The 26,928-nt window shown below is 42.9% G+C and overlaps 1 protein-coding gene across 1 annotated transcript in view; it reads left to right on the top strand.

Annotated features, from left to right (window-relative positions):
* Positions 1 to 26,928, top strand: part of NCKAP1L (NCK associated protein 1 like) — a 344,253-nt gene that overhangs the window by 58,014 nt on the left and 259,311 nt on the right. Inside the window, exons 7-15 of the mRNA XM_044285109.1 lie at positions 840 to 977; positions 3,092 to 3,140; positions 18,900 to 19,056; positions 19,652 to 19,708; positions 20,097 to 20,193; positions 20,284 to 20,393; positions 21,598 to 21,730; positions 21,993 to 22,074; positions 26,493 to 26,551. Coding sequence (XP_044141044.1) covers positions 840 to 977; positions 3,092 to 3,140; positions 18,900 to 19,056; positions 19,652 to 19,708; positions 20,097 to 20,193; positions 20,284 to 20,393; positions 21,598 to 21,730; positions 21,993 to 22,074; positions 26,493 to 26,551 — 882 coding nt within the window. The remainder of the gene's footprint in view (positions 1 to 839; positions 978 to 3,091; positions 3,141 to 18,899; positions 19,057 to 19,651; positions 19,709 to 20,096; positions 20,194 to 20,283; positions 20,394 to 21,597; positions 21,731 to 21,992; positions 22,075 to 26,492; positions 26,552 to 26,928) is intronic.

The following is a 26,928-nucleotide window of genomic DNA, read 5'->3' as shown; positions in this document are numbered from 1 at the left end:
GATTTCTGCTTTGCACACTCTTGGCATTCTCTTGATGAGCTTCAAGAGGTAGTCACCTGAAATGGTCTTCCAACAGTCTTGAAGGAGTTCGCAGAGATGCTTAGCACTTGTTGGCCCTTTTGCCTTCACTCTGCGGTCCAGCTCACCCCAAACCATCTCCATTGGGTTCAGGTCCGGTGACTGTGGAGGCCAGGTCATCTGGCGCAGCACCTCATCACTCTCCTTCATGGTCAAATAGCTCTTACTTTCAAAGTTTTCCCAATTTTTCAAACTGACTGACCTTAATTTCTTAAAGTAATGATGGCCACTCGTTTTTCTTTACTTAGCTGCTGTTTTCTTGCCATAATACAAATTCTAACAGTCTATTCAGTAGGACTATCAGCTGTGTATCCACCTGACTTCTCCACAACGCAACTGATGGTCCCAACCCCATTTATAAGGCAAGAAATTGCACTTATTAAACCTGACAGGGCACACCTGTGAAGTGAAAACCATTTCAAGTGACTACCTCTTGAAGCTCATCAAGAGAATGCCAAGAGTGTGCAAAGCAGTAATCAAAGCAAAAGGTGGCTACTTTGAAGAACCTAGAATATTACATATTTTCAGTTGTTTCACACTTTTTTGTTATGTATATAATTCCACATGTGTTAATTCATAGTTTTGATGCCTTCAGTGTGAATCAACAATTTTCATAGTCATGAAAATAAAGAAAACTCTTTGAATGAGAAGGTGTGTCCAAACTTTTGATCTGTACTGTATATCCACAGAAGATCCTATATTCTGTTTTTTTTTATAGTACGTTTTTATTATGTCTTGCTGTTTGTTCTTTTCTTCTATAGACGGTTACTGATGCCTTGATGTCCCTGCACTTCTTATTCTGTCGGAGGTCTCAGTCAGCAGAGCAGTGGAGAGGGGCCCAGCTGTTAAGCCTCCTCAGCAATCCTGCAGCAATGATTTCTCCATGTACTTCAGACACTGTAAGATAAGAAAATGTTCATTATTTAGTGTATCTAGTAGTTCTGCATCTCAGAATCCAAAAGATTGAATACATGAATTTATGGGAACCATAGTCTTTGTGATTCTGCGTTCTCCCTTAAAGGATTTGTCTTATCTCAGACATTGATCGCCTATCACTAGGATCTAATATCTCCAGAAAGTGCCCAACAAAGTGAAGGAGAGCATTTCACACAAATGTGGCTACCCTCCATTCACCACTAAGAGAATTCCGAAAATGCGGGCTCTATTTCTGGCAGTCCCATAGAGGTGAATGGAAAGGCGGGTATGCATGCTCTATGAGCTCTCCATTTACTGCCATAGGACTTATGAAAATAGCCAAGTGTGCTATTTTTTGAACTCCCATAGCAGTGAATGGAGAGCACCTACGCATGCGTGGTGTGCTGTCATTCACTTTAGGGGCCCCTTCTGGAGATATCAGTGGGTTCCAGAGATAAAACCCTCACCTATAGGACTTTTATGGCATATTCTAACAATATGCTATCAAAGCCTGAGGTGGGCCAACCCCTTTGAGGCATTGACGCTCTTTCTAGATTATAAAGGAGTAATATGTCCCCATCCAACTGCAGTGTTCTCAGTGGTATATAGGGTGCTTTGCCCCTTATTGGTAGTTGCCTGAGATGTAGGTTTCTAGCGTGTCTCGTACTGCAAAGGTCCCTGACCCTGTGCTCCCTGCCCTGACCCCTGCCTAATCTTAGTATTGACCATGTGCCACCAGCCTTGACATATTGTATTGCCTAACTACCATACTGTATGGACTCCACCTGTCCTTACTTCGGTTTGTCCACTGCCCATACTGTTGTCTGTCCGCTTCTTGCTAAATAGTTTTTTGCCTGTATCAGTTATCACCAAATGGAGGTAACGACCTCTTGGTTCCCCTATAGTGAAGACCAGATCCTTTTATAGGGTTAAAGGGGTGAAAACCAGGGGATAACTTAAATAACACCCTTAGGAATAGTCCTAAGTCAAATCCATTCAGTGACACAGTGGGTCCACACCAGCTGCATTACAGTCTCATCCGAACTTCAAGTTGTAATATCTACAAAACAGAATAATCCAAGCTCAAACAATCCTCACACAGTACTGAGCTGCCCATGGATGAAATTACCAATAATGAGCCTTCAGAGCCAGTGTAGCCTTCTTGCATGTAATTATAGCACAGTTAGAATACATTTGGGGCTTTATAATCACAATCTTTACTCCAGTACCTGCTCCTAAATTAAATACCATTGCAATCAACCTTCAGTGAAGCCTAACATTCATTCAAGAATCCCTCAGCTCAAGACAGTCTACCATGACCATAAACTGACCTATCATGACCTGCATGACTCTCTAACTGCTACAGAGGAGACAAGTGTGTGCAGTCACGTTTGCAAATTTATCCTCATTTAATACACTACTTTATGAATATGCCTAATTAAATTAATCTTTGTCCTAATTATGGTCATGGTTTTCACGATCTTAAGCTGACAATACACTAGTGTTTTTTTAATGATAAAAAAGGAAGATTTAAATTTGTTACTTAATGGGTAAGTATTGATGTTGCTCGGTGTGGCCATCTCTGGGACCCAAATATTCAGCAGAATAGGAGTCTTCAGATTTTTCTCTGGCACTCCAGAATGGAGTAGGTGAAGTGGAGAGGTGTCCATGCATGCATGTAGCTGTCTTCATTATAGTTGGAGTGCAAACTGGGGAGAATTGGACTCTCATCTATTGAGAGTCATGAAGTGGAACTGCTGCCTAGCAGACATTTATGGCATATGTTTTTTATATGCCACTAAAATCTCAGATGGTAATAATACCCTTTGATGTTTTATTGGGGCCCTTGAGAATGGTTGAATATGACAATGCAGCCCTTCGACAATAAAAGACTGTGCATCCATGGCCTAAATCACGGGAGATAAGTAGTACCACATTTAGTACATTACTAATCATGGAAACAAACAGCATTTAATTCTGTAAATAATGCTCTCATCCTTTCATCCAAAACAACAGAATACGTGTTTGGTTAAATCCTGCAGGCAATTCCCAAGCTGGCATAAATTATAGTGTCTAAATACTAATGCATTTTTTTCAGATGCCTTGTGAATATTTGTCTGTTGAGACAATGGAACGATGGATCCTGAGTAAGTTTCATGTCTTTTCATTCAACAATATCATTAACGTGTCTCTTGTACTATACACTTTGAATGATGTCTTGCTAGAGCACAAACATCACAAAGAAAATAAAAAAAATCTCCATCTCATTACTGTATACTAGAGATTAACAAACTACTCAAGAATAAGTTCGGTTCAGTTTTGCCACATTTTTGAAAAAGTTCGGTTTGGACCCGAACCGATTATTCTGGAACCGAAGTTGCTCCAACTGCCCTATAAATTGGTATATAACCTTTTATCTGTCTTCTAGGAAAACTTATCTCTTTTCATTTATTTTTTAGGATTTTTTTGTTTTCCACTCTTAACCCCCAAGGTTCCCAAATTCTGCAATAGTAAATGATGTCTGAGTCACTCTGACATACATAGCTGTGGGTAAATGCATGTTTGATGACATTAACATACAATGTGTTTAAAAACACACTGAGCTGTGGCATGTTATGCTTTTTCATATTCCAAAGCTTCCAAGAATTGTCCCTTATTGGGAGCAGATGAATTTTAAATACACACAGTTTTATGGGATAAAAAAAATGGTTTGGGGGAACAATTTTTAAAAAATTATGCATTGACACGGTCAGAATGCCTGCCATATGAAACGCACAAGTGTTGATTGTCAGAAGAAAAAGTGGCTTGAGTAGTTGTGAATGAGCCTAAAAAAATTATCCCTTTTAATTGGGAGCATCAGCAGTGCAGTGTAGATGTGGAAACGGTACGGTACAGATATAGTGACATGCGGCCGTAATAGTAGCAGCAGCAGAAGCAGCATATCATGGAAAATACAATGCTGTCTATGGGTAGTAGTAGTAGTAGTGGTAGTAGTGGCAGATGCTTTGCGTTAATAGCGATGGCTGTAGGGGATTAGCAGCGAGGAACAACGGCAGCTGAGGAAGCGGCGGCTGCAGCAGCCATATGGCACATGTTGGCAGGCAGCAGCATGATGGAGGCAGCAGCAGCCTTATGGAAGATTATAGTCAGCAGGCCGCAGCAGTAGCATGATGGCGGTGGTGGCATGATGGAGGCAGCAGAAGCAGCCATACAGAACATGATGGTTGGCAGGTTGCAGCAGTGACATGCTGGAGACAGCAGCAGCTGTACAGAACATGATGGTTGGCAGTAGAAAAATGGGGCACCACCAGCAAGGCTAGATCTTTTCATTAGCCTGAAAAACCTCCCAAATCCAGGCTTGTTTGATTTTGACAAAACCGATGTTTTGGACACTGGTGGAGGACAACTTGGTCCATTTGGTTGTCACCACGACCCTGTGCAGCTAAAAACCCTCTCTTAGATGACACTGGAGGCTTGGCAAGAAAGAAGAAAGAGAGTATACTGTGCCAGTTCAGGCCACTGTTCTAGTCTGCCTAATCAGAAGTCCATGGGGTCATGGAATAGGGTATGCGCCAGAGACTGGCCAGAGTTCAGGTAGGCCTGAACCTCGGAGTTGAGGTGGGAGCTGTTGACTTTTTGACTGGCCTCAGCCTGGCGCGGCCTGTGTAAAAACTGCTGCTTCATGATGAGGAGACTGAAATGGCTGCTGCTGTGGCTTCTGCTGCTTGTGGTGGGAGGGGGGTGATGCTGCGGGGGAGGGGCCTCCCTTTCAGACTTGCTGGCAGCAGGCATCTGCTCGCTGTAAGCTGCAGCAATCTGTGTACATAGTATCTCTTGGTTATAATGTAATTTATCCTCCCTTTAGGAGGGAGAAAAACATTCCCCCATTTTGTTTTAGGAGGGAGAAAAACATTCCCCCATTTTGTTTTAGGAGGGAGAAAAACATTTCCCCATTTTGCTAAAAGCATGGCTATCCAGAAATCATCAGACTGCTTGATATCTACGATCCGTCTGTCACTGCATAAGCAAGCGAGCATACAGATCACCATCCTGGCCAGCATGTCCGAGGAGCTAGTTCTTTACACCTCCGCCCCTCCACTGGGTCCACAACACGATTGGGTGTTGTGGACTGTGTCACTGTTATCATTATAATCCTCTTGCTCCTCCAACTCCGACTCCTCTTCCTCCTCCTCAAGTGGCAGCACCTCCTACTTCTCACCCATGAGAGTTTCAACAGCTACAGGGAGGACAGCAAGATGCGTTAGATGTTCTTCTTCCTCCTCCTTCGTTGCCACGTATTGCATGAGCGTCATCGTCTCTTCAAAAATACATATAAGGAGGGATGAGGGATAACTGCAGCCTTAACGGCATGAGTTGCCACTGCCTGACCTAGAAACAACCCATGCTTTCTGGTGAGGCAGTTTGGTGCATGACCAAATCGTTCACAGCTTTCCGCTGCTCGTACAGACTCTCGAACATGTGCAATGCTGAATTCTAATAAGTTGAAAGTTGAAACTGCAGATTATGAGGTGTATCTGCAGAGCACTGCAGATGCTGCAAGTCCAGGAGAGTGTTCCTCACCATGTGAAAATTACTGAAAAGAGGGACAGTCTCTTGGATATTGCCAGCACCTAGCGCAAGCCAGTGCATTTTATTAAAAGGCCATGCAGGGAGCATGTGTTATTTCCCGCAGGTTCAGGGCTGCCAGAATGTTGCGCCCATTGTCACTGACCACCTTGTCCAGTTGGAGTCAGCGGGGTGACAGCCAGCTGGATATTTGCTGCTTGATGTACTTTAGCTGCAACTACTCATCGGTGTGGCTACTGTCCGCCGATTATCTCCTACACGACGTGGCAACACATGATTTGACACAAGTGATAGGAAGGAGGGGGTAGTATGAGCGAGGCTGTGCCCTGCAGCCGTTCTGAACTATGCTGTGTCCATAGAGGAGGAGGAGGCGGCGGATTAGTTCTTGCTGTGGGAGCCAGACCGATATAATCTTGGGGGGATGGGGGCGAGGTCAAAGGATATTTCCCCAAAGGATCCGTTGATGCCACCTCATATCCTGCAACAGACCTCTGGTAGCTATGAGTGTGTTTGAATGGCCATGGTTTATTAAAATCCTGCAGATCTTGCACACCACTGTGGTTTTGTGTGCCTGCCTTGTGGAGAAAAAAAGGCCATATGGGAGTTGCTCCCACTGAGCTACAGGCAGCCAAGCTGGGCTCAGCTCTGGCACGTTTTGGTCCCATAGTGTCAGCGGCATCACCAGAACCTGAAGCAGATGTGGCCCTGGCTGTTCTTTGGGAGGTATGTCGCCTCTGCTCCTTATTTCTGCAGCCACCACCCTTCTCCAGTGATGTTGCCTCCTTCTTAGCACCCCCATCCAGCTCCCAGGTCCTGTCCAGCACACAATCGTCATTGGAGTCCTCACCCTCCCTGCCTTTCCGAAGCCAGCAGGGACAACTGCGGCCTACTACTACCACTTCTGACTGGATAGCTGGTGCTGCTATTACTCACATTCTGGCTCTGGGTCTTTTATTTGGAACCCTTCTGTTGCCCTAACATATTTGGGCCTCTCAGATAATATTGTGTGCTACCCTGTGTATTGGTGTAGTAATCATGTATATGCTGGTTTGAATACAATCAACAAACCCCCCCCTCCCCCCAATAAAACAAACAAACAACTGATTGGAAGCGTGTGGAGACAGAAATAAAGGGAAATGGATTTAGGCCTAAATTCATTATCACTCACAGATACATTTCTGATCTACTCTGTATTTTATGCTGGATTAATGAAATTGAATAACCCCCAAAAAATAAAATTCCAGCAATGTGGATATTAAAATAAACAAAAACTGATAATTTAGGGCCAGGCCTGACGTTTAATGTCACATTATCACTCACAGGTAAATTGCTGCCCTACCCTGTGTATTGGTGTACTGATCACCTATATGTTGGTTTAATTAAATTGAACAATCCCTAAAACAAAAAATTCCAATCATGTGGATATTAAATAAACTATATCAGATGATTAAGGACCAGTCCTGATGCTCAATTTCACATTATCATTCATAGGTAAATTGTTGCCCTACCCTTTGTATTGGTGTACTGATCACCTATATGATGGTTTAATTAAACTGAACAAGAAATAAAAATTTCTGCCTGGTGGATAATAAATAAATGAAAATGGATGATTTAGGGCCAGGCCTGATGCTTAATTTCACGTTATCACTCACAGGTAAATTGTTTCCCTACCCTGTGTATTGGTGTACTGATTATTTATAGGCCACTCTTACTACCCTTTGGACAAAATAAGGTGTAGCCTGGTGTTATTCTGTACAATGGTCCTTTTCTCCCAACATACAGATTATGCCAAACATACCTTGTAGGAGAATACAAGTGGATCCTACAAGTTTTTCCTGTTGCCAAAAAATATACACCCTACATTTCACACAATCTATAGATCGCTGGCTAAAAGTTCTTCTTAGCCTAAGATCTTTATATTTAGCAAAACTAGTGTAAAGAAAAGATGGCTCACTGGTCCATAGAACCAACCAGATTCCACATTCCATTTTTCAAAGCTCCTTTGGAAAATGAAAGGTGGAATCTGATTGGTTGCTATGATCAACTAAAGTCAGTTTTTGTTTACATTTTTTTTTTATAAATCTCCCTCTAAATGATTAATGAATTGTATGATACTTGTGTTATGTTTCTCGCTGGGGGAGTGTAATCTGTAATCCAAAACTTGTTCAGCACTAGCTAGACTGAAGCACAGAGTATGAAGAATCTTTATTCTTAACCAACCTCATCGAGGTATGGACTTTTTTCATCCGACTCCTGTGTCAGTCTGCAAAATAGCCACCAATTGATGGCGGTGGCACTGATGCAGCAGTGACATAGGGTAACCCCCTAAGACATCCTTCACACTTAGACATGGCCTGGCCACTTATATCTCAAACCTGTATGCCTCAGTTGTGTATTACAACTACCATTATAAAAGTAATATTGCCAGTCATAGATTCTGTAGAGAGAGACTTTGGAAAGGGAGAGGAAAAAGTACCATAATTCCCATCTTTGCTCAAATCCGTACAAAACGATCTGCGGAGATTTACACTGTATATTGTGGGAACTGTGTTTTGGTATGGTTAGATTGTGCTACCACCACAATTCTGCTCTTCAGTAAAGAGATGTTTATTCCATCATTACATCTGGCCTGATTACTGACTCCTGCACCATTCGCTGGCCACACCACCTACAGCTCCTGCCTTGCACCTGCACCAAACTCACAATACCAAGGGTACCACAAATAGCCTTGCAAAGTAATAGGAATTATTTGTTTAAGCTGGAGACATCTTTGGCAATTATTGGGAAGTAGCGTTCCTAAGTAAAGGTTCTACCAATCACCTGATGAACGAGCAACACTCCTTCATTGGGTAATTTCATCATTGATGCGGACATAAAAATTATTGTTTCTGGGAAGAAGATTATTCTGTGTAAACGGTGGTGTCCTGCTCAGAAACAATGAATCTTGTATAGGAAAGAGTTATCACTGTAGCAATCACCTGTAACTATATAGCGGAGGTGATTGCTGCATGTAAATGCAGTTCTCACCTCCTCTAATGAGTAGGCAATTATTGGGAACAAACAGTTCATTCTGCTTATTGCCTGCTCAGTCAGCAAACAGGTAAAGGGTAGAGATGAGCGAATCAAAATTGACAAAGTGGAAAAATTTGATTTGCACCGAATCCTTCTCACGCTTCGTGGTAGAGAATCACATTTTTTCCTAAAATGGCTGCTGCACGTGTTAGGACATGGAGCAAGGAACTCTGGGAACGACAGGTCACCCACAATGCCATGCATGCAGCCAATCAGCAGCCAGGCAGCCCTGTGATGTCACAGCTCTATAAATAGCCTAAGCCATCTTGGATTTAGCCATTTTCCAGTGTACTTTTATTTTGCTGTATAGGAGTTCAGGGAAAGGATGGGGAGGAGTCATTCCATAGTATTGAAGCATAACAGGGTTCAGTAGGGGAGTTTACAGTCTGGGCAATAGGAACAATCCTATTACACCTTGCTGCAATGACTGCAGATCCAAATTGCCATTATACAGCTCTGTAATTCCAGCAAACTTGTTATTGGGGTGCAAGTGCTATTTGATACAGCCATTAACAGGGTTTATTACAAGAAAACATTCATATGTCTTATTTGCCCTTGTGCGGTGCAGTCATTTGTTCTAAAGCACTTTTTGGCGTGTATTAGTGGTAAAAAATATACAGGGTGGGCCATTTATATGGATACACCTTAATAAAATGGGAATGGTTGGTGATATTAACTTCCTGTTTGTGGCACATTAGTATATGTGAGGGGGGAAACTTTTCAAGATGGGTGGTGACCATGGCGGCCATTTTGAAGTTGGCCATTTTGAATCCAACTTTTGTTTTTTCAATAGGAAGAGGGTCATGTGACACATCAAACTTATTGGGAATGTCACAAGAAAAACAATGGTGTGCTTGGTTTTAACGTAACTTTCTTCTTTCATGAGTTATTTACACGTTTCTGACCACTTATAAAATGTGTTCAATGTGCTGCCTATTGTGTTGGATTGTCAATGTAACCCTCTTCTCCCACTCTTCACACACTAATAGCAACACCGCAGGAGAAATGCTAGCACAGGCTTCCAGTATCCGTAGCAAAAGTTTGAAACCGCGCTTCTTGAGATTTTGTCATCCGATACACAGGTGAATGAATCAGGGTATAGGCCTCTAGCGTTCCTGCCCGACCCGGGTTTCGCTCTCTGGCTTCCTCAGGGGCAACAACTGAGGAAGCCAGAGAGCGAAACCCGGGTCGGGCAGGAACGCTATTGCTTTTATTACTGTGAAACGCTTATTGTCTACCATTGTCTGTGAGTAGAATAAAACCTTTTTATAATAACAACTAAGAGGGTACGTCACTATATGCCGATTGTCTAACCCTGCAGAGGAGGCGGTCTGAGGAGGATCGAACCCTTTGAGAGTGGAAGATAGAGGCCTATACCCTGATTCATTCACCTGTGTATCGGATGACAAAATCTCAAGCAGCGCGGTTTCAAACTTTTGCTATATGACTTCCCAGTGTGAATTACCCACCACACTACATCGGAACCTGCAGCGCAAGTAACTGTCCGTGTTTTGGGACACAGGACTGACTTTTTTCTACTTTATTTTATATTCCAGTATCCATAGTTTCAGGTGCTGCACATCTCGTATCTTCACAGACAATTGCTGTGAAGAAACGAGATGTGCAGCACCTGAAACTACGGATACTGGAAGCCTGTGCTAGCATTTCTCCTGCGGTGTTGCTATCAGTGTGTGAAGAGTGGGAGAAGAGGGTTACATTGACAATCCAACACAATAGGCAGCACATTGAACACATTTTATAAGTGGTCAGAAACGTGTAAATAACTCATGAAAGAATAAAGTTACGTTAAAACCAAGCACACCATTGTTTTTCTTGTGAAATTCCCAAAAAGTTTGATGTGTCACATGACCCTCTTCCTATTGAAAAAACAAAAGTTGGATTCAAAATGGCCGAATTCAAAATGGCCGCCATGGTCACCACCCATCTTGAAAAGTTCCCCCCCCTCATATATACTAATGTGCCACAAACAGGAAGTTAATATCACCAACCATTCCCATTTTATTAAGGTGTATCCATATAACTGGCCCACCCTGTATATTATTTGCCGTTCATCGGTGCAGTTATACATGTATGTTCTAAAGCCCTTTTTGGCTTGTATTAGTGGCAAAAATGTTCTTTTTATTTGCTGTTCAGCGGTGCAGTTATATGTTGTAAAGCCTTTTGTGGCATGTATTAGTGGAAAAAAATAGGAGCCTATTTGCCGTTCAGCGGTGCAGTTAAATTTCCTAAAGCCCTTTTTGGCGTGTATTAGTGGCAAAAAAATATATATTATTTTCCGTTCAGCGGTGCAGTTATATGTTCTAAAGCCGTTTTTTGCATGTATTAGTGGCACACAAAAAAGTATTTACCGTTGTGTGGTGAAGTGAGAAAATGACAGCCCTTTTTAGTGTGTATTAGTGGCTAAAAAATATATTTGCCGTTCAGCGGTGCAGTTATATGTTCTAAAGCCCTTTTTGGCGTGTATTAGTGGCAAGAAAAAATATATTATTTGCCGTTCACCAGTGCAGTTATGTGTTCTAAAGTCCTTTTTGGTGTGTATTAGTGGCAAAAAAATATATATTATTTGCTGTTCAGCGGTGCAGTTATATGTTCTAAAGCCCTTCTGGTGTGGTGAAGTGAGAAAATGACAGCCCTTTCTGGTGTGTATTAGTGGAACAAAAAAAAATATTTGTGTGATGAACTGGGAAAATTTTCAAGTCTTTATTTGTTATAATTTGAATAGTGTAACAGGGCACTCAAGAAATCCTGACCATGTGGTACAATTTAATATCTTTATTACTATTGTGAATAATGTTGCTCAAACCAATCAATTGTAATAATCAATAGATGAATCAATGAAATATTTCATATCATTGAATAAAATATTTGATAATATTAAATAAAAATAATCGATTTACACAAGGGCTCAGAACAATATAGTGCAAATATCAACAATCATAAAATAAAATAAAATCTCAAATTCAATTATTCAGTCCAAATTTGGTATAAACATCTGGGTATTGGTGCAGTCCAATCGAATATTATTATGTCCCACTTCCAATTACAGCAGCGTCCCGCTGAACATGAAGTGGATAGCGGCGTCCCGCTATAAAATTACTTGCAAGTAAGATTTACCTTATATCAACCGAAGGTTCTCCAGACTTTAAACTTTGAGTCCTCGCCTCTCCTCAGAAGTGTCTGTGACACAATGTATCAAGAGGTTTACCTAGACGACTCTGTGTTTCTGTTGAATTGAACTGCCAGGTCCACCAGATCTCAATCTGTTGGTGGAGAAACTGCAGTGATGTTTGTAGCAGAGATATTTCGTCAAAGGAGGCTTCCAAGTGTAGTCTGTAAGTCGGTCGGTTTGGTTGGTTGGTTGGTTTATTTGTTATAATTTGGATGATTATGGCTTACAGTTTATGAAAACCCCAAAGTCACAATCTCAGGTACCCTTTGCTCCGGGGTATGGATTAATGAGCTGACTAGAGTGCGACAATTTGAGCCTAGAATATTGAACCTTTTCACAATATTCTAATTTTAAGTTGCATTAATGCAACTCCTTTTAAGTTGCATTGCTGAAATAAATGAACGTTTAATAAATGAAGTATTATATGCTGTGGGCTCAGCTCCACTATACAGCGAGGACGAGCTACTAGACGACAGTCAGCAGCTACTGGCAACCCAAGATGTGGAGGAAACATCAGCCGCTTCCTCTGGTAGGCGGGAAAGTAGTGGTAAGGAGAGTGGCGTGGGAGCTGGTGTTGCGGGCAGTCAGGCTCCTGACCCAGAGACCGTTGAGAACATCAGTGACGTGCAGACAGTACTCAATGATGATGATGTAGCTGATTGCACTTGGAAGCCGGGTAAATTAGGGGCTTCATCATCATCATCATCAGGAAAATAGGGTGGCAGCTTGCCCATAGGGCGGCGGTGCAGCCAGCAAGTCGCTAGCATGGCCGGGAGTCAGCAGGATGGCAGGAGTGGGAGGTCGGGAGCCAAACGTGCCCGGGGTAGACCACCCGCTTCGCAGGAGCATACGTGCCCGGAAAGTAGTGGTGCAGGGGTTCATGGAAGCAGTGGCGGTAGCAGTCAGTCAGTGCGGAGTGTTAAGGGTAAAATCACCTACTCGTCAGTGTGGCCGTTTTTTTGTTAAGCCACCACATGGCCATTTGTAGAATCTATGGGCAGAAGGTGAAGCGTGGCTAGGGTGACAATGTTGCGTCAACATATGCAGCGTCACCATAGTGGCCTGGGAGAACCGTGACTTCGATGTGGTGGTCCAGCCTGCAGCAGAAACTGCGGCACACACCCAATTTCAGGCAGTCAAGGCTCCACCACCTCAGCCGAAGGGAGCTGTCTGTCCTTTCCATCATCTGCTGGTCCTGATGCTCCTGCTCCTCCTTCTACTCCTAGGGCACGTGCACTCACTAGGGCATGTGCACTCACCCAACAGCGCAGAAGCTGAATGTGCTCCTGGCCAAGTTGCTGGTGCTGCATTCCCTCCCTTTCCAAGTGGTGGACTCTGCACCTTTCAGAGAACTGATAGCTTGTGCCAAGCCGAGATGGAGAGTCCCAAGCTGTCATTTATTTGCCAAAAAGGCAGTACCAGCCCTGCGCATGTATGAAGAACAGAAGGTGGGCCAGTCCTTGAGCCTGTCGGTGTCTGCCAAAGTGCATGGCAGCGCCGACGTGTGGAGCTGTAACTGCGGCCAGGAAAAATACATGTCTTTTGCGACCCACTGGGTGAATGTGGTTCCTGCACAGCCACACCAGTAACTTGGCTAGGTGAAGCCGCTTCTGACTCAACGTTCTCACGCTGTTGGTCCTGCGATAATTTCCGTCTCTTTGCATGCACTTCAGCCACTCGTACACTGCAAAGCACACCCTCCTTGAGCGGCAGAACCGCATCCCCCAACATAGGCTGATTTGCAATGTTTCCACCCGTTGGAATTCCACCCTTCATATGTTGGACCGACTATACGAACAGAGAAAGGTCATAAACAATTTCTTGATGATCCAAGCGGACAGGAGTACTCCCCTGTGTAACTTTGATGTCAGCCAGTGGCAGCTCATGCGTAATACCTGGCGTTTGCTTAGGGCCTTTGAGGAGGCCACGTTATTTGTCAGTCGCCAGAACTACGGGATAAATAATGTAATTTCACTGCTTCATGTCCTGGAACAGATGCTGGTAATTCTGGCTGGTCAGGGGACTGGAGATGTGGCGCATAGATCTCATAGCCACATCAGCACTGTGGGGGCTGAACTGGAGGAGGAGGAGGAGGGGGAGGAGGACATTGGAGCACAGGGAATTTGTAGCGAAATGGGTGGTTTTTCTACACAGGTGACAGGAGAGGAGGAGCAGGAGCAGCCAGAGTAGCTACAGGGTGATGAGGAAGATGAGGCAGAGGACCCAGACACACCGTGGCAGTATGCAGTGGAGATCGAGGCAGGGAGTCCCTCTGAGTCACTTGCACAAATGGCCTGATGCATGCTCACTTGCTTGCGTAGTGACAGCTGAATTGTCACCATTCAACAGAGGGATGACTTCTGGCTCTCCACCTTGTTGGACATTTGCTACTGATCCAAAATGGGGGCCTTTTTTACACCTGCTGAGAGGGAGGACAAACTAAACTACTATAGAGACATGTAGTCAGTTGGCCACTGCCTATCTGCCCCATCATCCACCATCTCGCAGGGGGGGGGGCCCTCTGTGCTCATGTTCCTCTGCTATGGCTGCTGTGGCAGGGTGGGGGGTAGGAGCAGTTTCAGCTCCATCAGCATCAACTTGAGTCTAGAGATGCTGATGAGCAGCTTTCTTCACCTGCCTAGTGGTGACATACTTGGACAGCACCCTGCCACCCCACATTGAAGATACACTTGACTACTGGGCAGCCAAATTCTATTTGTGGCCGCAATTGGCAGAGTTTGCCCAGGAAAAGCTGTCCTGCCCGGCCAGTAGTCTGCCATCAGAGCGGGTGTTAAGTGCGGCGGGGGCCATAGTTACCCCATGAAGAATTCACCTGTCCACCCAAAATGTGGAGAGGCTGAATTTTGTCACGTTGAATCAGGCATGGATCAACCAGGATTTCCACCCACCAATGCCTGATGCATCAGACTAGATCATCCATGGTGCCACACCAACACTTTGACAAAAGAGACTGGTTTCTTTTAGCTACCTGCCTCAGATACTATTCTGATGTTGTTACCCACCTGATGCCACACATCTGATGCTCCTTCTTTCACCCACCATATTCAGCTGGTAATGGTATTGCCACCCACCTCCCCACTCTGTCACCGGGTCACTCTGTGGTCTCCTGATGTTGCTGCCACCTCCACACTTTGTCCCCTTGCCACTCTGTGGTCTCCTGATGCTGGTGCCACCTTCACACTATGTCATCTTGCCACTATGTGGTCTCCTGATGCTGCTGCCACCTCCATACTGTCACCTTGATGCTCTGTGGTCTCCTGATGCTGCTGCCACCTTCACATTATGTCACCTTTCCACTCTGTGGTCTCCCGATGCTGCTGCCACCTCCACACTATGTCACCTTGCCACTCTGTGGTCTCCTCATGCTGGTGCGACCTCAACACTGTCACCCTGCCACTCTGTGGTCTCCTGATGCTGCTTCTGCTACCTTCCATTGTGCAATCCTGTGGCCTCCTCCTAATGCTGCTGCCACCTCCACACTCTGTCACTGTGTTACTCTTTGGTCTCCTCATGCTGCTGCTGCCACCTCCACAATTTCATTGTGCCACCCTGTGGCCTTCTCCTGATGCTGCTGCTGCCTCGACACTCTGTCTTTGTGCCACTCTGTGGCCTCTTGATGCTGCTGTCACCTCCATACTCTCATTATGCCACCCTGTGGCCTCCTCCTGATGCTGCCACCGCCTCCACACTCTGTCATTGTGCCACTCTGTGGCATCCTGATGCTGCCGCCACCTCCACACTGTCATTGTGCCACTCTGTGGACTCATGATGCTCCTGCTGCCACCTCCACAATGTCATTGTGCCACCTGGTGGCCTCCTCCTGATGCTGCTGCCACCTCCAGACTCTGTCATTGGGCCACTCTGTGGTCTCCTCATGCTGCTTCCGCCACACCACTATGTCATAAGGCCACTCTGTGGACTACTCATGCTGTTCCCATCCTCCCCACTTTATGACTGGGCTACTATTTTGCCTTTTGGCCTGGCTGGCATCATCATTTATTTCACCCTTCTTCTGATCTGTCAGAAGGAAGGAAAAATGAGACGCACAATGGATCCTGTCTATGTATCAGCTGTAAGGCCTGCATGACATGGTCCTATTTTGCATCAGATTTGGCTTATGATTTAGTAGCCAAAAGCAGGAGTGGGTACAAAACACAGAAGACATGCAAATATTCCATTCACGTGTCATCTCTGTTTTGGATCCACTCCTGTTTTTTGTGTCATTAGCAATACTGATGGACAGGGCCGGCTCCAGGTTCATGTGGGCCCTTGGGCGATAAAGCCTCAGTGGGCCCCCCTGTGCTAAGGCCCCTTGCAGACAAGCGTTCCTCCCGCAGCGAGTCCGCATCGCAGCACCCGGCCTGACCTCCCAGCACTGATGGGATTCACATAGCATTATATTGATTTATGATGCTATGTAACCCTTATAGTCCTGGAATGTATTAGATGACACTAACAGCATTATGCCAGTTATCCAATACATTCCAGAACTTTAAGGGTTAGATCAATCAATATAATGCTATGTGACCTCTGGCAGCGCTGGGAGGTTGGGCCGGGTGCTGCAATGTGGACTTGCTGCGGGAGGAACGCTAGTCTGCAAGGGGCATAAGGGCTCTTTCATACGAGCGGATGCCGTGCGGGTAATCCGCTGCGTGAAAGAGTGCCAAGCCCCGTCTAGGACAGCAGAGACACGGAGCAGTAACATGATTGATAATGCTCTTTGCCTCTCTGTGATAATTTTACTACAAAATCACAGTGACAACTGTATCTCACTGTCATTTTGTAGTAAAAATGTCAGAGAGAGGCAAAGAGCATTATCAATCATGTTACTGCTCCGTGTCTCTGCTGTCCTGGACGGGGCTTGGCACTCTTTCACGCAGCGGATTACCCGCACGGCATCCGCTCGTATGAAAGAGCCCTTAGGCCTCATGCACACGGCCGTTGTGCATCCGTTGCGGTCCCCAATGCACGGGCAACGTCCATGCAGTGGCCGGGACGAATCCGGACCCATTCAACTTGAATGGGTCCGTTAACCGTCCGCCCCCCGCAAAAAAATTGAATAAGTTCTATTTTATTGGGGTGCGGAGGCATGGCCAGAAATACCACGGAAGCACTCCATAGTGCTTCCATGGGGTTCCAATCCATGCGTTCGTTCTGCATCTCTGTGATTGCGGACCCATTCAAGTGAATGGGTCCGCATCTGTGATGCGGAGTGCACATGGGCCGGTGCCCGTGTATTGCGTTGCGGACCTGCCGTATGCGGGCCGCAATACAGCCATGGACACACAACGGCCGTGTGAATGAGGCTTAAAACAAACTCCTATAAGAAAATGATAATCAATAATACACTTTATTGTCAAAAATTCATAAGAGGAAAATTTCCTCTTATGAAGTTTTGCCAATAAACTGTATAATTGATTTCATGTGTTCTGGTATTTTCTTATAGGAGTTTATATTGTGTTTTAGGCCGAATGCACACGTCCGCGTTCCACGGCTGTGAGCGGTCCGTGGTATCCCGGCCTGGCATCCTGCTGAGAGCAGGAGCGCACGGCGTCATTGGTTTCTGCTATGACGCCATGCGCTTCATGCCGCCGCTGCACTACAGTAATACACTCGTATAGATCATACGAGTGTATTACTGTAGTGCAGCGGCGGCATGAAGCGCACGGCGTCATAGCAGAAACCAATGACGCCGTGCGCTCCTGCTCTCAGCAGGATGCCAGGCCGGGATACCACGGACTGCTCACAGCCGTGGAATGCGGACGTGTGCATTCGGCCTAAAACACAATATAAACTCCTATAAGAAAATACCAGAACACATGAAATCAATTATACAGTTTATTGGCAAAAATTCATGAACTGGTCTTGGTATGTGACTGTTATTAGTTCACCTTAATTCTAAATTTAAAACGAGTCCAGCAGCAGCATTCAGCTCCTCCAGGTTTCCTCTGGGCTGGGCGCCAGGTTTCCTCTGGGCTCGGCTATCAGGCCTGCTGCTGGCTGGGGGCGGGCTTACAGTGAGTCAGACTCAAATGAGGATCATCGCTGGATTCGTTGATCTGTGCGGCGTGCGGTGCCTGGACTCGGAGTCAGAAGAGAAGAGGATCACGTGAGAGAGGGGGCGGGCGCTGCGCTGCGCAACATGAATAATTATGGCTCGGACGGCGAGCAGGCGCTGCGCTGCGCTGCGCTGCGCTGCGCAAATATTTCTGGCAAACATTTTAAAGGGGCCGCCGCGGAGACGAGTGGGCCCCCTAACTTACAGTGGGCCCCGGCACTTGCCCGGGTTTGCCGGGTTCTGACGCCGGCCCTGCTGATGGATTACTGACCAAATGCTGATCGAGTGAAGGCGGATGCTCCACAGACAGGATTAGTTTTTTGGGGGTTATTGTTTTGACGGATCAGAGGAAGGGCAAAATAATCAGTGACGTCAACACAAACTTACTGCTGACACCCTCTCCACTCTGTTGGGGGGGGGGCCTTATTTGTATAAGCGCCTAATAGAAAAGGTTCTGTAGACTTCTATGTGGAATCAGCTGCTGACGGTGTAAAAGGAGTGCGCTTCTTCTTGATGCTAACATTGACCTGTAAGGCTGAGTTCCCCAATGAGTTATTTGGTCAGTTTTGGCCCCGTAACTGCCCAAATAAGTGCATGTCATACTGGCTCACAGTATTGTTTCACTACCACAGCAGACTCCCTATGCGTGTTACTGCAAGGCACAGTGTTCTACACCACTATAAAGGCTCTCTGCAGCCAGGAAATAGCTGTTTTTTAACACGATTCATCACATATAAATAAAAGTCTGCAATTCAGCCGAATCAAATTTTTAAGAAGTTCGCTCATCTCTGGTAAAGGGGTATCACGTATAACAGACAGATACCATCTCATCTCTTTTTTTTTTATCCACTCCTAGTTTTGGCATCAAACACTGTATCAGGAGGGCTGAATGTCGAAACCCAACTTTAATGTTTTTTAAATCATCTAAAGCTGCAACCACTTGGCCTTATAGTAATGTTTGAATATCTCTATTTCTAGTTGGTTTTCTGCTGTCACACAGTGCACTGAATTCACACCAGGCAAGCTTAGAGCTTTGGAAATTGGCACTTCAGGGTTCCCACTGTATCACACTGATCCGTGATGACATTCTGCTAATACACCGCGTTACTGAGGATTTCTTTGGGAGCATAAAAGGGTATGTTACGTATAAATGGTTCTATAACATAAGCTTACATTAAAAAACCCACTTGAAAAGTCCTATAGATGTTCATAATGTTTATAATTCTAAATAACCATATAGATAACGATTCATTTCCCATGTAAGTTTATAAATGTATTTCTGTACATTTTTCATGTGGACTTTTTTCTGGGTACTGTTATAAATAATAAACTTGGAACGACTCCTTCCAATATTAAATTATTTACTATTGATGCATTGTGTCTTGTGACTGCCCTGTTGTCGTTGACACTGTGCTTGTGTGCACTTGCCTGCTCACTCCATTTCATTTTACCTTACCTTCAGCTGTCTCATGTTATCTCATAGCTACATTTGGAAATTTCAACCAGGGTAGTGGAGGCAAATGGAATAAGTTTCACCTTCTTATTGCTTAAATGTCCTGACTGTTCCTTTAATTTCAGGGCTTGTTTTAGAATGTACAAATACTGATATAGCATAGCACTTCTTTGCAATGTGTTAATCTTGGGAACCATAATAGAAGATTTAAACAATTTGTAATATATACAATGTATTTTGCACAATTAACAATCCTGTTGTCATCTCTTCTGATTAGGTATGGCAAACGAGTAGCGGATGTGAAGGAATGCAAAGAACATTTCATGACACACAGGTCAGTCTTGCTAGCACAATATTGTGAGGAAACTTTTTAAAAGCTATTTCTGGGAGATGGAGGTGATTTTTTTTAAACCTGTGTAATGTAGACATATTTGATAACATAACACTTTGACAAGCATTGCTGACTATGGAAAAAAAAAATCAAACAACAATACAATGTATGTAAAAGTTACTCTCCAGCTGAATACTGAAACCTCAGCTTTGGTTGGGGATATGACCTAATTGCACAAAATTTTGATAAGTGTATAAAAGAAGGTGCTGCCCTGTCTTCACTATGTAAATAGCCCTTAATGTAATCTGCAAAAGATAATAAGATATTACTGTAGACATTCTTTGCAAAAGCATGGTTTATGTAATGAGTAAGGACTAACTTATCTCCAAAGTGGCCAATTTCACCGTGCAAGACGTGTGTTCCTCAGAAGTGCTGTGAAGGAACTGGAGACTATTTTAGCTGAGGAACCAGGCCTCTTGGGTCCCAAGGTAATGATTCTAGAATAGTTCTTAAGAAATTCACATTATAATACATAGTATGTATAACTTCTAATAATACTAAGTTATTATTTTTTTCAGGCTCTGTTTGCATTTATGGCTTTATCCTTTTGTCGTGATGAAATTAACTGGCTGGTACGCCATGCTGAGAATGTCACCAAAACCAAGACCCCAGAAGACTACATAGATGTGTAAGATGACCTCAAACCTATTTTTTCATGCCATGTATCAGACATTTCAGAAATTTCAGTAAACTTTACTGGGCTCACCATTTGCTGAATGTTTTAGAAAGCTGGTTTATTTGGGCCTACTCTCATTTTGGATCTTGTGTGCACAGTCATGATGGTACTACTATTTTTATCTATTTCTGTGCAACTAAAAAGAGATGGTGAGAACACTGTTAAATGGTTCTATAGGGCATAAATATTAACAGCCTATCTTTAGAACTAAATAATACTTGGTGGTATTAGTTTGCTTCTGCAGTTTCTGTTCAAGGAACTCTCCAAGGAAAGAGGGTCCCTGAGCAATTGCTTAGTTTACTATGTCCTAAAACCAGTGATTAAGGAAGAGCCTTAAAGAGGTATTCTGGTTGCTAGAAGTTATCCCCTTTCCACAAGATAGGGGATAACTATTAGATTGCTGGGGGTCTTACTACTGGGACCCTCACCGATCATGAGAACCAGGGCCCCATACTCCCTGTAGCGCCCCGAAATTAACGGCGCAGCCGGTTGGGCATGTGCGTGCCCCCTCTATTCATTTCTATGGCAACTCTTGGGATAGACAAGCGCTGTACTTGGCTATTTCCAGAACTCCTATAGAAATGAATGGAGCAGCCAAGCGCATGTGCGACTGGCCACTCTGTTCATTTCACGGAGGCTAAAGGGGATATACCCCATTATCATGATCGGTGGAACCCCAACCGATCTAATAGTTATCCCCTATCATGTGGATATCCCCTATCATGTGGACTTCTAACAACCGGAATACCCCTTTGAGAGAGGGTTTTGTGAAATCTGATAAATGTTACTATATAAATTTGGATACAAAGTCTACACACTCATTGATATTCCCACCATATATGAAAACTGGAGGCCAAGCTTGTGAAAATGATATGCCACCAAGTAAACACCTTCATATTAATCATGTTGATTGAAACTTTGTTGTTTTTTGTATCATTTTAAGTTCATCATACCTTATTCTTAAAAGATTTGGCTGACAATGCCTTCCATGTATGGAAGCTTTAACCTGATGCTCAGTTGTTATGAATGTTAATATGAACGTTAGAGATATTGACTACTTTCAGGATCATTAATGGATACGGATTTCACTGTGCTTCAATGCAGTATATCTGAAAGCTTAGCAGCTTAGATTTTTTTTTTTTCCATGTTTTTATAGACATATAGCTCAGTTGATGTTTGTGATTGAAGAGCTCCGGGTACTGCTGAGGAAGAATCTGCCTATCATTCAGCGTTATCATCTACAGTACCTGGCTAAATTTGATGCTTTGGTCCTCAGTGACATTATACAGGTAAGTAACATAGTGTATATTCATTTATAATGCCTTGCTTAAATTGTACTATTCTTCCTATGCCCTACATTACAATGTATCATAGGCCTTCTAAGCATTGACAAATGAAACTACTAAATTAGCAACATTTATATTTGTCTGATAGACCTATAAAAATATAGTACCTTTTTTTTTTTCCACAATCACTTTCGGTCTGCCTATTTCACACATTTGTCTTCATGATTTTGAATATATCCTAATATTCTCCGAATGTTACTTCTAGAATCTGACAGTTTGCCCAGAAGAAGAATCTGTGATCATGTCATCATTTGTAAACACATTGACTGCTCTGAAGATAAAGCAAGGTAACACACTTAGGGGGAAATTTATTATGAGGAGAATCTTTAAAGTCAGTTCCGTGGGCATCTGCATTGCCGTAATTTGCACCAAATGTATCAAATGTCACACAATGTTTTATAAATTAGCATCTTCTGTTACTCCACTTCCTATGCCACATTTTTAGACATTTCAAAAAGTCTTGTTTGATAAATCAGCTTTTTACTGTATTCGCTTGACAGGCTAAACACACCCATTTTGCCACCCACTTTTCAGAACTGGGGTAAATGATGCAAAATGTTTCAAAATTGTTGTGCCAAAAAATCCCAAAAACAAAAAAGCCCTATTTTGCAACTTTTTGAAGCCAGAATTATAGAGTGCAGGACTTGATAAATCTCTACCTTATTGTATAAATGTGCCAACAATTTGATTCATGGTTTATTTTAGTTTTTGTCAGGTAATGAAGAAGAAACAGGCATTCTCATAGGGACCAGTGATATACCATAGGTGAGAGAAGCAGTCTTGCAGAAGTTGAAAACAAACATGGTATACTTCAGTGGAACAGAGGGGATCCACAGGAAAATGTAATATTAACATAGTTGCTTGGGCTGGAATAAAACATTCTCACCAACTATTCCCATTGGTTGTAGTTGAGGAGGTGAATTTACCACTCTCTGCTTACCCAACTTATGCCCACTCACAGTTCTCAAAACAACTTCATGGGTTACATCCAGAGACGTACACAGATCTCATAGGTACCCATAGAAAAACTCAGTACGGGCCCCCTGCACCTAGTTTCCCAGTGTACAGTTATCATTCACTCCCAGAATAATGCAGAATATGCACAACACCCGAGATTTCTGACCAATTTAAGTTTTTTAATCAAGTGGAAGAAATAGTAATTAAATTCAAATTGTAACAAAAAAAGTTGTATTTTTAAACCTTTTATGTTGGAAAAAGTGGAACAGGTGTTTTATTCTGAACACCACATTTCTTAATGTATTTACATCAGAAAACTGTCATAAACACTTTGATAAATCTTCTGCCTTTCTTCTATTACAAAACTAGCTAGGAAGAGCTCAGTGCATAGAAGTTAATACAACTACCATGGAAGCTGTGATTATCTCTTTGCATTGAGTTTCCCCTAGTGATGGCTGCATGAAAATGCAGTGTTTTCATTTGAGGAAGAGAAAAGAACAAGTTTCATGCCGGACCCCCGCCCGGGCCCTGCCTCTATTGTAGGTACTCCACCGATTACATCCTTAGAATATACTCACAATGTTTCATCTAAAATAAGCTAAGGATAAGAGTTTTCTGCTGTGGATTTGGTACAAATGCAGATGATTCTCTATAGATTTACTGTAATAATAAGAGACATTTCAACAAAAGGATTTCCAAGCTGCAATTTTTGAAACCTTGCTATATATTTATTTAACTATTTTCTGTCCGGTCATAAAAACGGGAAAAAATGGTTCCGGCACTGAAAACAATGTAAGTCAATGGTGACTGAACAGTTTTGTTAGAGGCCTAAAATACTGGATCCATCACCTATTTCAATGTCTCAGACTTTCAATGTATTTAGTGATGGATCCGTTTTTTTTTCTGTTTTGATTTCACACAACCGCATCCTAATTGAAAGTATGCCTCCTGATGTTTAAAATCAAAACGGATCTGTTTAATACCGATATTGTATTATGTGTGAAAGCCATCTGAGACGTCAGAGCAGCACCCTGATGGAGGAGAGAGTCTGCAGATGCAGTGAATCTGAAATCTGTAGAGGAAAAACTGTTGACAAGTTTTAATAGAAGCCAGTTGAAAGTTGATTTCAGCCTTAAATAAGTAGAATGCAATAATAATAAAAATGCCACCAAAGGTGTCCATAGCTTTTATCCATCATCAGATGGCCTAAAATGCACACAACAAAGGACTTGGATATTATCTTGTTATTTATATGGCAAAATGTTGGATTAGATATAAGCATTCCTAATTTAACATTGATTAGTTACTTACATGCAGAAAAGTATCCTATAGTTGTAGTCCAAGCCTTGAAAAAAAGTTTGCGTTACTCTGAGGTCCAATCATCTTGGGATATTGCAAGCCAAGAGCCAAGTTAAGGAAGTATCTGTATATATACTGTTATTTTAGACATTGTTACTGTTATTTTAGACATATTTGCCTGTATTACTATATTGAACCATCTAGAGAAACACAACACAGAAAAATAATCTTCCCTTCATCTCTTCCTTTCCTCAGTCCTCTTTTATCTGTTATCACTGTTAAAACTGAGAAATATATAAAGAAACTTTTTCTCTGTGTCCCAGGAAGTCATCCATGTCACCAGTCCTCCTTCTCCTTACTGTCCTGTAATAATCTGTAAGAGAAGTGACTGGAGCAGGAGCCTCCCTACAAGAGGACATAGTTTTAAATTAGAGGGGCAAAGGTTTAAAAGTAATATCGGGAAGTATTATTTTACTGAGAGAGTAGTGGATGCATGGAATAGCCTTCCTGCAGAAGTGGTAGCTGCAAATACAGTGAAGGAGTTTAAGCATGCATGGGATAGGCATAAGGCCATCCTTCATATAAGATAGGGCCAGGGGCTATCCATAGTATTCAGTATATTGGGCAGACTAGATGGGCCAAATGGTTCTTATCTGCCGACACATTCTATGTGACCTGTTTCCCATAGCAAAAAAGCATCATTACACCCTCATCCTTGGCTAATACTGGCATTGTCAGTTATTCTGCAGCCAAAGATAGAGCAGATCAGCAGGTTAAGCAGGAATTAACACCCGTGTTCTCTGCAGGATTTCTATATGAGCACCTGTGTCAGGATCATGTAGAAATTGCTGCAGACTGACAAACAGTGACGACAACTCTATTTCTTGTTTACGTTTAGCAATAATTTCTAGATTTTGAGACCCTGATTATCCCAGAATCTTTAAAATCTAGGGATGAACGAATTTACTGAAATTTATTTTGGTTCCAAAACGGCCATCAGTCTGAATGAAAAGTGGCCCAATTGCCCTGGAAAGTCATGTGTGACACTCTGGGGTTTTCTAGGAACTTCAACATGGAGAGAGAAAAGGCCATAGCTTTTTGCAAAAGCCATTGAAAAATATCCCAGTTTTGGGAGCAGTTTCAGAGTTTTTTTTTACTGTGCAGGGTACATTCCCAGCAGCAGCAGTACAGTATGGAACATACACAGGGCACGAGATGTGTAGCGGTAGTAGTAGCGGCAACAACAGCACAGCATAGAACATGATAAACAAGGAAGGAGATGTGTGGATGTGTAGGTGTAGTAGTAGTGGCAACAGCTGTCCTGCATGAAACATGATGGACAGGAAGACGGCAGCAATAGCATCATTGGGCTGGTGATAAATAGCTAGTCCCTATTCTCAGCAGTGGCAGAACTATTTATTGGCATCAGCTGGAGGTGTGTGAAAATCCCCATGGATCCATGCCTAATTCTAGAAAATAGGTGAACTGAACAGAGTCTACTACAATATACTGTAGGTAACTGTGACACAATGATACGTTAGGTGGCGCACTATTAGCACCAGGATTAATATTGTGAAAGATTGATGTTGATTATGGATTATGTGATAAAGATTGTGGTGATTCACATAGACAATAAATGGAGTTGTATAGCTTCAAATGATGCCTGTAACTTTAAATAACATCATGATTGCAAAAGTCCCTGAGGCAGCCTGACTGTATGCGATTGTGTTTGTTATGTGATGATATAATTATGTGATAAAGATTGCGCTCATTCACGTTAATAATAAACTGAGTATTATAATTTTAAACACTGCACACTACCACAGACAGGCTAAAATAGCTGAAACTACCAGCCCCCCTGAGGCTGCCTGAATAAGTTACACAACATGATACACTGACTTCTATCTCTAAAACCTATCTCCATGTGAAATAATTAGAAATCTAACTGGCCATTGTCTTTGCTTCACTATGAAATAACTTCTCCGACCTTACACTACTGTATTCTGTGTTTTGAGATCTCTTTCCTCTATCTAACAGATGCACTATCCCTGAATAATTGACCCAAAACTAGCTGTATTCTGTCAAGATTTCTTTGCTCTATGTAACAGAGGTACTCCAATGTACACACCTAGAAGAACATGTAGGATCCATTCTGGGATCATATATAGTGCCTATGACACGCCCACTGACATCACAACTATTGGCCCTCTTGATTGGCTGATGCTGACTGTAAGGCATTATGGGTAAACCTTCCGGGACAGGGTTGTGTTTCCCTCCATCTTCATCTTCTCTTCATCTTGATATATAAAAGTTTGGATTCCATTTTGAGCTATGTGCGTGGAAGAATCCCAAAAACGTCAGATTTAGAACAAATTAGATTCATATAGATTCAATTTGCTTATTTCTATTAAATTGTATTTGAAGTTTTTTTCATTTCTGTTTTCTGCAGTTGAAGACAAGAAGCCATTTGATTTTAGAGCTTTAAGACTTGACTGGTTCCGTCTGCAGGTAATGAAGCTGAGAAATGCATCTAAGGCAGACTACTGAGAAAAACAAATCTACACGATTCACTGTACAATATTTCACAGTGTACTGGTGTATAATATGCCAGTGTGCTTTCAGTGTGCAATAATGCTACTGACCACTGGAGGTCACCGACATAGCACGTATGATGCATGGTGTATTGTGTCTACCAATGATTGTAATAGGACTTATACATGAACAATTAAACAGCTCTTCCACAATATTTGACATCATCGTCATTAAAAACTGCAAACCTGCTATATTCCCATGATGGAAATAAATAACTCATACATTAATACATCTTGGCTTACCAATTACAGTCCCCAAAGTGAGACAGGCTGTGACAAGTCAGGTCTGGAACA

This window comes from Bufo gargarizans, chromosome 3 (genome assembly GCF_014858855.1).
Source record: "Bufo gargarizans isolate SCDJY-AF-19 chromosome 3, ASM1485885v1, whole genome shotgun sequence".
Taxonomy (NCBI): domain Eukaryota; kingdom Metazoa; phylum Chordata; class Amphibia; order Anura; family Bufonidae; genus Bufo; species Bufo gargarizans.
This window is presented reverse-complemented; position numbering and strand designations above follow the sequence as displayed.